The sequence below is a fragment of the Nyctereutes procyonoides genome, unplaced genomic scaffold, assembly GCF_905146905.1.
Source record: "Nyctereutes procyonoides isolate TBG_1078 unplaced genomic scaffold, NYPRO_anot_genome, whole genome shotgun sequence".
Taxonomy (NCBI): domain Eukaryota; kingdom Metazoa; phylum Chordata; class Mammalia; order Carnivora; family Canidae; genus Nyctereutes; species Nyctereutes procyonoides.
This window is the reverse complement of record NW_026575148.1, coordinates 6,020,356-6,037,218: the sequence shown is the minus strand read 5'-3', so window position 1 is coordinate 6,037,218 and position 16,863 is coordinate 6,020,356. Positions and strand designations below refer to the sequence as shown.

At 38.2% G+C, this 16,863-nt stretch overlaps 1 protein-coding gene across 1 annotated transcript in view; it reads left to right on the top strand.

The window, feature by feature from the left end:
* The window catches only part of KIAA0825 (KIAA0825 ortholog), a 391,927-nt gene that overhangs the window by 195,562 nt on the left and 179,502 nt on the right, over window positions 1-16,863 (top strand). The window contains exons 18-20 of the mRNA XM_055312867.1: window positions 4,206-4,365; window positions 8,500-8,658; window positions 10,663-10,757. Coding sequence (XP_055168842.1) covers window positions 4,206-4,365; window positions 8,500-8,658; window positions 10,663-10,757 — 414 coding nt within the window. The remainder of the gene's footprint in view (window positions 1-4,205; window positions 4,366-8,499; window positions 8,659-10,662; window positions 10,758-16,863) is intronic.

Sequence of the window (16,863 nt, the reverse complement as noted above, 5' to 3'; positions counted from 1 at the left end):
GATGAATTTAAATATGTACATAGAGTACTCCTGTCTTAAAATTAGTCTTCAGTTTAGAACTGCATGATATTGATAAAGGTATTACAGCTCATATGGTCTACAGATCACCAAGCCAGCCCTTTTTTATACCACTCACACACACTGTTCCCCATACTTTTACAATCTCTTCATGTTGCTGGCAAATACTATTTTAACTTTCTTGCCTGAAAATGACCAAAAGTTGCTACTTTCCTTAGTACGTGGTAGTGACAAGGAATTCAGGCTTTGGAATCAGATGGACAAATACAAATCCCTTGTAAGTGGGCCATCTTGGGCAAACTATAGAATCTCTCAAAGCCTCATTTTCAGTGGTGATACCAAGCTGATGGAGTAGTTTTGAAAAATTAAATAAGATTCATAAGGTTCTTAGCACCAAGCTTAGTAACAAATGCATCAAGCGAGCATTTGTTGTTTATAAACTCTATTGAAATACATTGCACTCATTGGCATTATGATAACGAATGCTCTTTACTGGTTTGTGTTAATTTCTGTAAGACTTTATTTAAAAAAAAAAATTTTTTAAAGATTTTACTTATTTGTATGACTTCATACTATTCCAAATGGGAAAATGTAGCTAATCATGATTTTCCTGGTCTTGTCATACTGACTTCCAGAAATTTACTTCTGGGGTGTCCTGTGGGTAGGAATAACAGTAGCAATCGGGCAAATGCTTAGTAACTCTGAAAGCAGCCTCTTTAATCTTTATATTTGCATTCAATACCAATTTACAGGCTTTAATCCGATGACTAAAAGATTAAGGCCAGATATCATCATCTCGACGGCAGTGGTTATAAAGAGAGAAAAAAAAGAATACAAATAGTGGATCTGATTATAAAATTAAATCTATGATATTTCTGATTTAGGGGTCCCCTTATCAATAAGATCAGTGTAAAGTAGTGTCTCAGTTATATACCTGAGGCCTCATACAAGAATCCATTAATAATTTTTTTTCCTTAAAAGTTGGTTTACATTCCTTATAAACAACATCAACACATCGAACACCTCCTATATAGAGAATTGTCTAGCTGATATTTGGCTGATTAGCTATGTGTTGCAACATGCATCCAAAATGAAGAACTGTTGATTTTTAAAATGTTTTTTTTTTTTTTTAAAGATTTTATTTATTTATTCATGAGAGACACAGAGAGAGAGGCAGAGACACAGGCAGAGGGAGAAGCAGGCTCCATGCAGGGAGCCCGATGTGGGACTCGATCCCGGGTCTCCAGGATCACACCCTGGGCTGTAGGTGGTGCCAAACCGCTGTGCCACAGGGGCTGCCCTTAAAATGTTTTTACAGGGGGCACCTGGGTGGCTAGGTGGTTGAGTGTCGGCCTTTGGCTCAGGTCATGATCCCGGGTTCAAGTCCTGCATCTGGCTCCCCATGAAGAGCCTGCCTCTTCCTCTGCCTATGTAAAGATTTTACTTATTTATTCACGAGAGACAGAGAGAGAGAGAGAGAGAGGCAGAGACATAGACAGAGGGAGAAGCAGGCTCCATGCGGGGAGCCCGATTTGGGACTCAATCTCAGGACCCCGGGATCACACCCTAAGCCAAAGTCAGAGCTTAACCGCTGAGCCACCCAGCCTCCCAAATAAAATCTTTAAAAAAAAAAAATGTTTTTACAGTCCTCAAAGTTCCTGAATGTGTATTATGTAAGTATGTAATTAACATAATGCTATGTCTTTCTCAGTTTCTTGAATATCAATATATAGATTTCAGATTTGCAGTTATTATATTTATTTGAAACAGTTAAATTTGACTTCTTAACTCACAGTAGGTTATCTCTTACAAGATTTGGGTGCTATAGGAATGTACTTCTTGACTCTGATTTCAGATTGATTATTTCTTCTACAAGTGAACTTCTATATATTTCTCACAAACTGATGATCATTTAGTTTCTAGATCTATACCATAACAAAAATGTATTTTAAATCCTGATGTCTGTGTCTAGGTGAAGAGCTGCCTTGGGTTTATCATAATTGTTTTTAAATTTGAGAATGTAACCATATAAACTAAAATAGTGCTTCTGTTCAGATAATTGAAATTTTAATTCTCCGCAAAGATGATCTCAGAACTACACAATATGATTTCAGTCGATTTCTTTCGCTTACATTCAGATTTAACTTTGATTTTATAGAAATTGTGAAAAGATCTGCAGCGGAAAGGTGGCAGCTGTAGTGCCTGAAAGCATTACTATTCATTAAAATAACCTTCACTTTGTAGTAACACTCAAGCTGTAAACAGTCAACTTAGATTCTGGAGAACACACAGCCCAAAAAGTAAAGAAATGCCTGTCTTTGCAAAGTAATTTGTCGAGTTGAAGATTATTGTTTTTCATCATGGTGACCCTGACTTGGCTGGCTGGGTGCATATACAGATTAAGATTAATGCAGTTATTCCTTGGCTAAGGTCTGCCTCTTTCAGGGCACATTCTCCCTAATGACATGATTGATAGGCAGTCCCAAATCCAGAGAGGAACTCATTAATCATAGCATTGACTGAATCCAATCATTTGCTTCACCTGCACAGTGATGGACAGGAAAGGATACAATTCAGGGGCTGACACTGAGACACTCTTTTGTCAGAGGGCCTCAACTTTTTCAATGTCAGCCTCTACAGAACCTGACAAGAAATCTTGCTTGCAACCTGTATGCAGCTTCAAAAAGCTATTTACAAACTTCCTTTATTGCAACGTCTTTTTTGTTTGTTTAAAGATTTACTCTAATTAATGAATATGTCGCAGAGTAAGAGTTGCTTTATTTTTAGCAAGCCTTATACAATTGTAAAGTTCCTTTTTTTTTTTTAAGAAAGATGTTTTGAAGCTACATGTGGAAGCAATATAAAAGTTAATGTCCAGCAGCTGGGTATCATTTGGTTCAGTCTTCAGGTCAGCGGCACTGACTCTTAGCAGAACTAATTTTATAATCACGGCAAAATCTCAGTAATGAACTGCAGTATATAGCTGATTACACCACAGTAAATTTCATTTAGTCCGAGGAACAGTGGAAAACCATGCCTTTTCTTAAAAATACTCCGATTGCAAAGCCTAACATGATCCTAGTAGCAACTGTAATAAGAAAAGTAGTGTGGGATATATATGAGGTCCCCTGGATATCATGATTTCTTTTGCTCTGACATAGCTGGAGAATTCTAAAAAAAAAAAAAAAAAAAAAAAAAAAGTATGTCATTCATCAGCACTATATAAATAATATTTAAAATCAATAACAAGGGAATCTGTTCTTAGAAATGTCTCACAAATGGAAGTTGCACATTCCTGGTGTGATAAGAGACCCTTTTCCTGACTCATCAGGGTAGTGACTTCTGCTAGGTATCCTCAGCAAGAAGAAACAGGAGAGGGACCATATATTTTTAACAGGCAACAAGTGTCAAAAGGCCAATTTAAAACACCCCGTGGTAAGCACACTGCCAGGAAGCACCCAGCCTATAGTTAGCATAATAGGCTCCCCCTTTTGACACTTTAATTAGTCTTTAATGTGTTCTAAGACAGGTGTAAAGAGGCATCTACAAAAGACAGACTACCAAAGCTATTTCTGGCATCAAAGATACTTTTTATCCTCAAAGAGAAAATACAAATTATTTCTTACATGTTCTTAAAAAGAAATGTTTTGTTTTCATCCCATGATTATAGCAATTTCCACAATTGCAGTAATGGGAAAATGTTTTATAGATCGGAGTATAAATGCAATAAAGAACTGTTTTAAAAGAAACGATTCAGGGATCCCTGGGTGGCGCAGCGGTTTGGCGCCTGCCTTTGGCCCAGGGCGCGATCCTGGAGACCCGGGATCGAATCCCACGTCAGGCTCCCGGTGCATGGAGCCTGCTTCTCCCTCTGCCTGTGTCTCTGCCCCTCTCTCTCTCTCTGTATGACTATCGTAAATAAATAAAAAAAAAAAAAAAAAAAAAAAAAAAAAAAAAAAAAAAAAAATAAAAGAAACGATTCAATTTTTTAAAATGCTTTCAGGTGCTTGGTTCTGAGGCGCTGTTTCTCTGCGCAGGGGCGGTTTGGGAAAGCTTACCTATTTGAGCGGTCTTTATGGTGCTTTGAATATGAGATTTACATCAACTCTGCACACTCAATCTCTTTGATTATTTTCCATCTTTACAATTCTTCACCGCTGATACTTATGTGCTTTCTTTGTACTTAGTGCGTTTATGACAATAGAGCAAAGCACAGCCTTAGAAGAAGGAGATGGTGCTCTTGAACTGACTGAGCAGAAAATAAACATGATGGTCCTGGATATCTGCCACAAACCAGGTGGCAGCGAGTACCTGCGGCAAATTTATCACATCATGCGGCTCAATGAGGTAGGGAAACGGCCTTTTTACCGAGCAATTAGGTGTGTACTGGCCTGAGGCAGCGTCTGCTGGCAGCTAAGGGTTAGTCAAGGAGGTGATAATACTTCTTAAAGTCAATACCAAACTCAATATTGCATTATTAATAGAATCTATTCAGCCCCGGCTGTTCTGCATTTGTACAGGCGAAGCTTCACCGAAACAATGTAGGTTTTATTTATATGGTTGAAACAATAACACGGCTCATAAACTCAGTTCAGTTCTGAATTGTAGAGACTAGACGTGTAGTTTGGGAATTGTGTGTTTGTGACTGTTAGGCTGGCGTTCAAATCTGCTGTTTGTGAAATGATGAATTTTCTGGAGAGAGATGGACGTCTTCTGCTGTAGACCTCACACCTGTCTGGTGAAATCGTGGATTTCTTAGAGTGAGAAAACTTCGGAAGAATATTGAACCGTATTCAGGGGCAGCTAGATTAAGCCAAGAAAACACATTAATGCGTGGACGCTGGTTAGAGCCAATGTCATGCTTGTCTACGTGTCTGATGGGTTAAGCCTCTGACCTTGCATGTCTCTGGCATTTTTTTGTTTGAGCAGAAAAATGTAAAGAGCAGGTTGTCAGCTATGGACTTGAAACAATACGAGTTTGCTAACTTCATCAGGTTTTTAATTTGAGCGTTTGTGCCTACATTAGAATTCTGTTTTTATTTGCAAATGCATGAATCTATTTTTTGGAATACTAAAAATTCTATAATATGAATAATGTGAAGCTATCGTGTTTTAGCTCAATGAGGTAGGCCTTAAAAACCATCAATTTCCAAGGAGTGAATTAAATTCTAGCACAGCTTTTTACAACTCAGTTATATAAATGTTCTTTCCGTTACCATCTATCTGAAAGTTGCTTCAAGGAAATTTTGTTTCCTGGCTTTCCTAGAGCTAATCAGTCAATAAACAGGTGATCGAATAGTGCATTCAATGATCGCCTGAGAAGGATGTGAGGGATTTGTTGCTATGAGAAATGGTCCAGTCCCTGAGGCACTGGATCTCAGTATATAATTGTTAGCTGGTAACACAACCTATTCACATTTGCTAATGATCCCTCATAATTTGTTTAGGGTTTCTATGTGGGGAACTCAGGAGCTCCTGACCTTGGCTAACTGAAAGACCACCATTGCGAAGTCATGGTCTTCACTGGCAGGTCCACATGGCCACCCAGATGGCCTTAAGTAACCATGGTGATTACTGAGGAACAGATGTTGCAAGAGGATTACCCTCAGATTTTTAGGAAACTGGTGGTACAGGAGTCCTGAGAACAGTAACGGCTGGGAGAGATTGCCAAACTGATAGACTGTTCACTTTTTAAAAAGCCCTTAACATGAAAAAGCTCAGCAATCACCCAAAAGGAAAATTAAGTTGGATATTTACTGGTTGTCAGCCACCTGTTCTATTCAGGAAATCGAAAGGCTGTTCTCCCCTAGTAGAGCTTGTGGACCTCTGAGGCAGTGGCTCTGAGCAGGTCTGCTGTGAGGCCTCATGTGTGTAAAACGCTTCACTGGGGCACCGCCTACATTTTGATCAATTAAGTTACGATTTTTCTTTCATAACAGGTGAATACACTTACTGTTGTGGTGGTTATCACGTGGGATGTCAAGCTAAGTACTTGCTGATTGTGCTGAGTGACAAACATCATGACAAGGGAGGAAGGAGGCCTACTGGGAAGTGAATCTAAACCAGAGAAAGTAGTGAGCCCTTTGCCTTGTGACTACTAACAACTACTACTACCACAGACTCAGTAAAGACACAAGGCTAAGTGCTCAGAGTAGGGCTTACTGCTGCTTTTATACCAAGGCATTGTTACGCTGTAGGTGAAATGCTCCATGAAGCTTGTTCCTGCTGAGTAGCGCTAGGAGTCTTGAGTGTTTTCAGGTGTGCTGCTAAATATGCTTCAAGAAGGCAGCATAAATGCAGACGCATTCACAGGTACAGGCCTGGACAAGGATGAAAGAATGTGCCATGGAGTAATAACAAAGTTATGAGAGGAGATGAGTTTAAGAATGTTTGTCTTTGAGATAAAGGGAGGACGTCTGAGGATAAGTCTAGTAGGTAGTTGAAGAACCTGGCCACAAGCAAAGATGAGGGAGGTTGTGATTAGAGACTTTGGTGGCCTGAGTGTGGGAGTTGAGGTTAAAGGACTGGTGGAGCTTTTCAGAGAAAAACACAGGAACGTGGGTAGAGAAATAAGCTTCAATGTTACTGCACAGGGAGGGTGTTCAAGAAAGGATGGACAAAGAAGAACATATCTTTTCTAAAGAGAATATCCCAGTACGTACGGTTAAAGGGACAACACAAAAAATCCAGTTTTTTTAGAAGGGGTAGTGACAAGTGCCCGGAGAGTAGAGAGGTCAGAGAAATTAACAAGGGAGAAAACACCATTGTGTTCCCAGCTTGCAGCACAGCACTTGATCTTTCACGAATTGTACACCACCAACAAGAAAAAGGCCAAATGTAGCAATGTAAGGGGAAATCAGTTGACACAGGTTGTGATTAGCAAAAATAAAGCAGGTGTTCTCATTAGAATCTTTTATTCCTTTTAAAAATTTTACTTGCAGAAATCATGACGGAGAGAAATTTTATTTCTGTATAAAAACCTAAATCTAGGCATAACGTTCTTTTTCTGGTGATTTTATTATCATCCAAGGATACTTAGGAGTCTCTGTGTGTGAATGATGCTATAGAATTAATCTAAGGAGATGTGGTCCACAGTGAGCAAATTAAAGAAATGATTATCAGAGTTAAGTAGTGGTTCTTTTTTCTTTCTTTTCTTTTCTTTCTTTTCTTTCTTTTCTTTTCTTTTCTTTCTTTTCTTTTCTTTTCTTTCTTTCTTTCTTTATTTTATTTTATTTTTATTTTTTTTTTTAGGATTTGAGGCTCTAAAATGTCCCTGCCTGGGGAGTACAGTGGTACAGGGGGCATTCCCTACTCAGGAAGTTACATTATAGAGGCACAGGAAAAAAGCATGATGAAGCGAGACCAAACACATGGCTTCTCACTCAGACTCTACTACTCACCCCTGTGATCTAAGGCTCATCTGTGGCCTTTCAGAGCTACATGCCCAATGTGCTGTGGGCTAGAATTATTTAAACTTTTGGGTGCCTGCTGTTTTCCTGTCAGATTCTCTCTGGGGTGGGGCCTGAGATTCTGTTTTTCTAACAGGTTTCCAGGTAAAGCTGACTCGGCTGGTCTGGGTGCCAGACTTTGAGTACCAAGGGTTTTGCAGATGACCTCTGAAGTCCTTTTCAGCTCTAATGTTCTCAACCTAGTCCTACTCTTGAGGGAAAAAATTAGATTTTGACATACTGAAAATCAGGAGAACATTTATATTATTTTATCTCTAGCATGACTTATTAAAAGTAAATATTTGATAGCTTACATGGGAAACTTGAAGTCCTTTCAAACTGTCGTGTTCCAAAAAGAGTCCAATAAAATAGACTAGGATCAGTCACCTTATTTATTTATGAATGGAAAATAAAATATGAAGCAGTCGATAGACTTTTTTGCCCAGGCTGCCCCTGGCAGTTGGAGGCTTGGAATTACATATGTTGAGCTTCATTTGAACCTTGATATTTTTCAGTCCGCAGCATGGAAACAGAGTTGAGGAGTTTGAATTATAATTAATTCTACATAGAGGAAAGATTGCTTGCAGTGGAATATCAGAGTACTCCGCACTCTGCTGAGTGTACAGTAGATAACAACTGCACTTAGTGAATGAATGAGCCACCTTGTACCGTGAGGAATCGTGCATAAGTGAAGTTTTGGTAACAGGACATGTTGACACACGAACCAATGACAAGACCATGCCTATTAGAAAGATTCTGATGTATCGAGCATACATTCGTTATGTGAGAATTCGTTAGATGCTTTCATAATCTACCCCATATATTAGGTGAACCTGTTTTTGATGGGTTTATTGCAGTGCTGATTGGTATTCTGCTGTGTTTCTTCTGAAAATGTATTCTGTCCTGAGGCAAGTAATACGCTGTAATCTAGCAAATGTGCTAAAAGAGTAGATTTGGATATTGATCAGTGTATTTTTAAAGAGAATATATGCTTCCCACCATCACGACTTGTAATTTTTTTTTCCCCTTGAAGGAATATTTAAAAGAACAGCTGTTTTCTATGAATGGTTCGAAGGAAAAGCCATTACCCATCAGACCTTTAAAGATGACCTTGAGGAGTGTGGAAGATCAGCCTTCTGCCTTTAACCCTTTCCAGGTGTACAAGGCATTTAGTGAAAACATGCTAGTTCAGGTATGTGGAAAATAGGAAATGTGTGATCTTTTTTTTTTTTTTTTACACCAATAAAGGAAAAAGGTGCTTTGTGTTTGAATACTTATAAGCTTTTTTTTTTTTTTTTTTTTTTTTTGGCTAAGAAGCAAAAGGCCTTGTTCTTATTTATCTGGTCTGCGTGAATTGACTTTGAAAAAGTTATTTTACCTTCTATTTGTCAAACTGATGCATATGTTTGGTCTGTATAGTTTAACTTTTGACCAGGTCAGTTTGCCATGGGCAGAGGGAACATCTGTTCGACTGTGTCTACAGAAGGCCTGAAAAACCAGGCGTTTCATAAGGGTCTCCTCCCTTGCTGCCCACCCCCATTGCCTACCCACCCACTCAAAGAACACCTTGCCATTTTTATGAACTTATCTAATTTTAAGGTAAATAATAATAAGAGTAGACAACTAATTATAAACAAAGCCTTGAGTTCCTATTTTAAGTCACATGAGGTAAATTTCCCTTTTTATAACCCTAAACATATTCCTGCATTTCAAATGAATTTGCAAATGATCTCAACGTCAGGATATTTGGAATACGGGTAATATGATAAATACCACACGTTTTTAATGCCAGATGATGCATTGTTTAAGCTACCTGTTTCAGTCGTCACATTGAAAAGATCATATCTAAGCCAAAGTATTTGAAATCTAAAGTTGCTTTTGCTTTATTTATTCTTTTGGTGAATAAAAAAGGGAAGAGCTTCCTGACAGGCTATTTGAACTAACAGGGGAGAAGAGAAGGATTGCTTGACCTAGAGCTCTGAGGAAAATAAGAATTAAAACAATAGCCTAATTCGGGATGCAGATAATATTTTTGCCATGCCTGCTACAACCCTAGTCTACAGTCATCAATACTGTAGAATAAGACCTTCAAATGCTGACAACCTGGGACAGAATTCTCCTGCTCTACGACAGGATTGTGGTGCTCCATTAATCAGCAGGTGACAGGGCATAGTTCTTATAGGATTTTAAACATTGGCCTGGACTCTTATTATCAAAACTGTGTAGTTTTAAGAGATACAAGCATCTATAATACTTGGAAACCAAAAATATTATGTAAGTTTTGAGTGTATTGGCTGCTTTTCTATGTTGCACATTAGATTGCTCCAAACCATAAATAATCTTTGTAGCTGTTAAATTATCCTCACTTCGTTTAAGTAAATGGCATGTTTTATTCCATTCTGAATTATGAGATTATCTTTCACAGTAATTTTTCTCCTTACTCTGTTGTGAAATTACCTACTAAATGAGAATAAAAGAACATTATTTACATTTACAGGTTGTTCTAATTTCCCTTTAATTTTTTTTTATTTTTTTAAAGATTTTATTTATTTATTCACGAGAGACACACAGAGAGAGAGCAGAGACAGGCAGAGAAGCAGGCTCCAGGCAGGGAGCCTGACTTGGGACTTGATTCCAGGGTTTCAGGATGACGCCCTGGGCCAAAGGCAAGCGTTAAACCACTGAGCCACCCAGGGATCCCCCTAATTTCCCCTTTAAAGCATTTTCTTAACCAAAAGTAACATTACTATTATACTCTTACTAAGCTGTGTCTTGTAATTTGAGTCATAGCACCTCTAAATCTGTTTTTTTTTTCATAGAATTTCTGGATACTAAAAAATAAAAACTACAAATTGATATATGAAAAAGTTACCAGTTATTTCACTTTTCTTTTCAGAGTCACCCTCTCAGGGAAACTTGTTGGGCAAATGCCATTAGCACTTGGAAGAATAACGACTCAAGAAATTGATTTATATTTTTATAAATAATGACTACATCCCCAAATGGATTTATAAATTAATTGCTGTCTTATTGGAATAAAAACCTTCTTCTGTGGACATGATTGATGTTATCTGTCTAAGTCCTTGTTCTGGACCCCCCTCCTTCTTAGTTAGTCTATCACAGCTGGAGCTTTAATTTACTGATCATATTAACTCTGATTAATAACTAACAATAGCGTATTCTCATTTATCAACAGTCAGCCATCACAAAATGGAACTGGAATTGGTCAAAGTTGCTGCCAAATTATCTGGTACTGGATAAGATGACCTTCAGTGTACTGCTCAAAAACAGGTAATGAGATTTGTGATTTGGGGGATCTGGTTGGGGGGAAAAGGAGATATATATAGAGATAGATATACAGAGAGAGTCATATATGTAAGTATACTTAGAATACTGTTTTTCCATAGTAAGTATTTATAGGAGGTAAAATTTTATGACGTGAAATTAGTTGGTTTTGTCTGAATTTTACATGTTTGACTTTGTGTATGTAATAGTTCAGCATTGTACACACCAAAAGTTATCAGGTTGGATGTCATTATAATACTTTGTATTTGTTTGTGATAATTTAATGAATGCATACAAAATGCCAAGCCAAATCAACCAGTCTAATCAGGGAAACATATAAGTAAAACTGTCATGATTGAATTTTTTGCTTTGAAGCCAGTTCCATTGGCACTTAGTTGCTATAGCTTAAGTTACATATTATTTCACACACACACACACACACACACACACATACACACTCCAGAACAATCTAATAAAATGGTAATGTGCTTTTAGCCTGGGAACCTGCACATGTAATTTATTTTGCACAAAACTATAAATATTTTCTTTATATTCTGGATCTATTAACATGGATTTTAAAATACTTTCAAGTCTTCATTGAAAACAATAAGGTGTAATCTTTAAAAATTGGATTTCTCTTATCTAGTATGACATTTTCACCTAAGATATATATGTGTGCCACTTTTTTATACTCAAGTATCATTTGTTTGCTTATAGTTCAGTATGACGATTATTTTTATATAATCTGTATGATGTAGAAAGTATTTCTATATCTTTTTGATACAAATATTAAATACTATTTTTTCCTGAAAGATCATAACGACGTACTAGAATCGTCAAGTCACCCTTGACAAATCCAGGTGCATGTCAGAAAATATCAAGAGGGAAAAATATCCTGTAATTTCCCAAATGGAGGTTAAAAAAGGGCAGCTTAATTGCCAGTAAAATTTTTCATTTAAATGTGTGGTGACAATGGTGTTCTTAATATTTCACCCTTGAATGGAGCTCTCCTATCATGGACAAAGCTGAGCAGTCCAGCTTTCCCATCAGGCATGGCCTTCTCCCAGCAAGCTTACCACCTGACAGGTAGTAGTTGAGAATACGCTCTGTTCATGCACTAGTCCCCCAGAGCTGGGGCGCGGTGGTGGTGGTGGTGGTGGTAGGGTAAAAGGAGAAGTTATGTGATGTTAAACGTCTATCTGGAAACAAACTAGGAAAGATAAGTCAGTTTTTTCCCTGCTATCTGTAAAATACTGAGTTCATGTGGATTAGCTATATTCTATTTTACTAAGTTTTCAGCTGTGAATTGCTGCTTCCAATCCACTAAATGGTACTCTGGGGGCAACACATCCTTCAAAGCTTTCTGCATTTGCTATGTGTAATATTCACTTTGAGGTGAATTTGTGTTTTTAACAAAATCGCATGTTGTTATTGTGTAAAAACTTTAGATATACTTCAATTAGGACAACGGCTATTAAGTCTCTGTCCCTGAGAGAGCACATTCAAGAGTGCGTGGGAGAAAAGAACTCCCACAAATTTAGCCAGAAGTAACAGTTCAAAACTGTTCTCTTGGAAAAGGGTCATGAATATTTAATAGAAACAGCTAGACTATCACCTTAATAAGAACCTCAGAACTTTAAAGAAGGGTATGAAAAGCAGCCTACTCCAAACTACTATATACTACAAGCTGGAATGAACATAACTGATCTACCTTAGAAGGATGAGGACACTTCAGAGTTTTAACTATTTTTTAGTACTTTCCCAGTTATTTTAAGAACGTTATTTATGGGCCTTGATTAATTGAACAGCTAAGGAAATCACTTCTGTTATTTTTTCTAAGAGACCTTTTTGTTCAGACTTATTTGAAAATGCTGATTTATTTTTTTAAGTAGTGCATTGAATTTCTGACAACATGGCTATTTAAAACTATACATTTGAGAGTGAAATCACAGGACGCTGAACTTTAAAGTAAGAGTTACAGATGTTAAAAAGTTACAGATGTTCCCTTACCTCAACAAAGTGATATTTCTTGCATACTATTGTCATTTCAGGAGGTAGGCAGAGCCAAAGCAGAAAACCTAGAGCAGTTCAGCTGAATATGCTCAGTTCTTTCTCTCAAACTCAGCAATTAAACTTGTTCTCTTTTTCTGTCTGTAATTGGCAGTATGTTTATACTAATCTGTCTCTGCACCATGGTCAAGCCTATATACGGGGCTGCAAGTGTTGTCTGAGGACATGGTGTTATAAACAACATTGAACTCAAATACATTTACATGAAAATTGTTGAGAAAGGGAATCCTTTCTATTCACCTTCTAAATGCTTTTGTGCCTGGTCTTCAAATTTAATATCATAAGGAGACCATCTGTGGACTTACTCTCTTAAGACCCCAAGTCTGAAGTGAGCCAGACCTCTCTCACGCCCAGAACCAGATGGAGATGGGAAAGTAGGATGCTTGAGTTCTCAGTCCCTATTGTAAGCTTAGCTTATAGAAGTTATCTCTTTGTGTTTGGATTTCCTCTTTTTTTTTTTTTTTTTAAGATTGTATTTATTTTTTTGAGAGAGCAAGCGTGCAGATGGAGAGTGAGAGAAAGAGCACAAGCAGGGGGAGGGACAGAGGGAGAAGCAGACTCCCTGCTGAGCAGGGAGCCCGATGTGAGACTGGATCCCAGGATCCCAGGATCATGACCCGAGCAGAAGGAAGATGCTTAACTGACTGAGCCACCCACCCAGGTGCCCCAAGATTTCCTCATCTTTAAAGTGAAGTTGGGGTACCTGGATGGCTTGGCTCAGGTCACTCTCTCAAGATCCTGGGATGGAGCTCCGTGTTGGGCTTTCTGCTCAGTGAGGAGTCTGCTTCTCTCTCTGCCCCTTCCACCCTGTTCATGCTTTCCCTCTCTCTCTCTTTCAAATAAAGTCTTTTAAAGAAACAGATGGGGATCCCTGGGTGGCTCCGCAGTTTAGCACCTGCCTTTGGCCCAGGACGTGATCCTAGAGTCCAGGGATCGAGTCCCATGTCGAGCTCTTGCATGGAGTCTGCTTCCCCCTCTGACTGTATCTCTGCCTCTCTCTCTCTCTGTGGGTCTCTCATGAATAAATAAATAAAATCTTTAAAAAAGAAGATAAAATGAACTAATACTTATACATCTACTTCATGGAAACTGTTGACATAATCAAGAGCGTTAAAGGATATGGCAATGTTTTTGAAAGTTGAAAATATTACACATAATTAGAAAAGTAGTAGCTCTAGCACATTGTTTCCTCTGGTAGGGAGACAATAAAGGTCATTAAGGATTATCAGGGAGCTGGTGGTGGTAGATGGAAGTCAGATTATACTTGACACTGAGGTTATGTAGCCTCCAGGCTTAAACCAATAACAAGACTCAGAAAATGTCAGGTCAGAAATCAGGCAATGGGCCAATGGCTCATTGAGGGGGGACAGGTGTCTAAGAACTGTATGAGCCACTCAGGAGATACTTAAGAGATGACCACGTAAAGGACAGTGCAGACATATGAAAAACTATCACCTGGTGATATCAACAGTATCTGTATCTGAGACTATACTGGTATTTGTTACTCAAGCTGGTTCTGTGATGATTCCAAAGGCAGAACAAATCCTTTTTTTTTTTTTTTTTTTTTTACTCCCAAGTAAAGGTTTATTTACTTGAGAGTGAGAGCAAGAGACAGAGAGAGAGCATGAATGCAAGGGGCACAGAGAGAAGGAAAGAGAATCCCCAAGCAGACTACACGCCAAGCCGGGAGCTCAACTCGTGGCTCAATCCCACCACCCTGAGATCTTGACCTGAGTAGAAACCGAGAGACTGATGCTTAATCAGCTGAGCCACCCAGGCACCCTTAAAGTGGCAACCTGATCTTAAAGTGGCAACCTGAGTACTTGATGTGCCTTCTGCTCCCTGTCAGGCCTCATCTCAAAACACTTCTCCGCATTTCATGATATTCTAAATTCATGGTCTTCTTCCTGTTGGGATTCTCCAAGCTCTTTCTCATTTTAAGGCCTTTAAGGCCTTTGTTCCCTCAGCTCTTCCCATGGTTGCTGCCATCTTGTCTACCTGGAGTACCTGTTAGCTCCTTAAAGAAGCCTTTCCTTATCACTCATCTAAAGTTACCTTACAGGTCACCCGGGCATTCTACTCTCCTGTACTGTCTTAAATGAGTTACCAGTCTCTGAGATCTTACTTTCTGTTTGGTTGTTGTCTCCTAATCCTGCTTCCCAGGGTGGAAAATAAATTCCATGAGAATTGCACCTTACCTGTCTTACTCCAACTGTGTCTTCAGTACCTAGAACATCCATTGGGCATGCAAGAGATTTTGAGTAATATTTGTTGAATTAATTAACAGGCAAATGAGAAATAGAGTACAGAGAAAAAGTTAGCCCCTGACAGATAAGCACAGAGTTGGCATTCTCTAAATGTGAGGTTGGATCAATAGTCATGTAGAAATGAAAATTATACTCTGGAAAATCTTAAGTAAAAAAAAAAAAAACAAAAAAAAACGTGCATGTTCATTCTCTTCATTTTCCAAATTTAAATGAAAATCTAATTAAGCTCTCTGTATGTTTAAAAATTCCTGATTTTATTATTATGTGATGGTTGGGTCAGATTAAAAGCATGGAACCCTGGTCTCTATTTTTAGTTAATTGATCCAGTTCAAGTCCTGACCTGTTTAGCAACAAGGTCTATTCTTAACTTCATGATTCAGAAATATTTTGACATTTGGATGATGGGGTTAGTATTCATTAAGTGATACTAAAAATACAAGTTGAAAAATTTGAGGTAGAGTTAGCTGACAAAAGTATCCAAACAAGCCTTTGTAAAGTTGTGATTTTCAACGCATTTGGGAAAAAAAAATATAGTATCTGAGACCTCAGAGAGAGATCCTGAATATGTATTAATGATAGATGTTTTTCAATTTAGAAAGTTTGCCATTGTGGGGAAAAAAAGGCTCCTTAGAGGTTCAGAAAATCAACATATATATCAGTTCTACGCCTTTACCTTTAATGCTATGTAAGAGTAAGTATAGTGATCATACATTGATCTTTTGAATCAGTTTCTTACTATTAGTTTCTTGATTTCTTTCTCACTCACTTTAAAATAAATCCAGACTAGCAAATGAGACAGTGATTGCATTTGCAGGAGAGTTCACCAGAAGGGACACTGTATATTCCTTCATTCATGGCGAATCTCCAGATTGCCATTTTGATATTGTTTTCTTTGTCACTGGAACAAATTTATGTTGCTTTACCTTATTTATTCCAGACTAATTCCCAAGAATTGTGGTGTTGAAAATAATCTGTGAATACAGAGGAATGCTATGCTATTTTAACCATCTAAATATACTGCATATGAGTTTGGCTTCGAGTTGAGCAAACACAATTAAATACGATGGCAGGAACAGCAGAAGGGGTGGTGGTGGCAGATTTCTGGCTATCACTTTGGGGCCTTTCCAGGTGGACAATAACCATACATCTGAGAGGAAACAAAGATTAGAACCCATGTTTGAAAAGAGCTCTTGATTTGTGGAGTTGATTGTTTGCTTTTAATAATAATAATTATTAAAGGACCTTTATGCTAAATCAGATGATAATGTGTGTGCCCTGTGGTGTGCAGAGAGTAGAAAATATCGTCTGTGGCCTTTAACTGCACACACTGCACTATGAATGTCCATCCTCAGGCAGCGCTGCCATTAGCGCAATGTTTATGGTTGCTCACAGCAGTAAATTCCTGATGCAGCAGCAGGCTGCCTGGTTATGGAAAGGTGGGTTTAAGAAAAAAGGGAAGCTGATTTTAGAAACACACATCGCTGAGCCATTACATATATTACATATGCCGTGGCATTCAAATCTGGGAATTTTTCATGCTCTAGCTCTGTTAAAAAAAAAAAAAAAAAAAAACCACTTTTTTCCCAACTTCCCCCAAAGGCAGGGCCTCTGAAACTCAGTGGCTCTCTACCCATCATCAGTGTGTTCTCAAACAGGAGCAGGCTTCCCTCTCATCCTCAAATCCCAAAGCAGCATGTCTAAAGTGTATTTAGGATATAAAAATTTAACCCTGTGATCCTCAGGATTTCCAGGAATTCAGGCTTCCCTACGTGAAC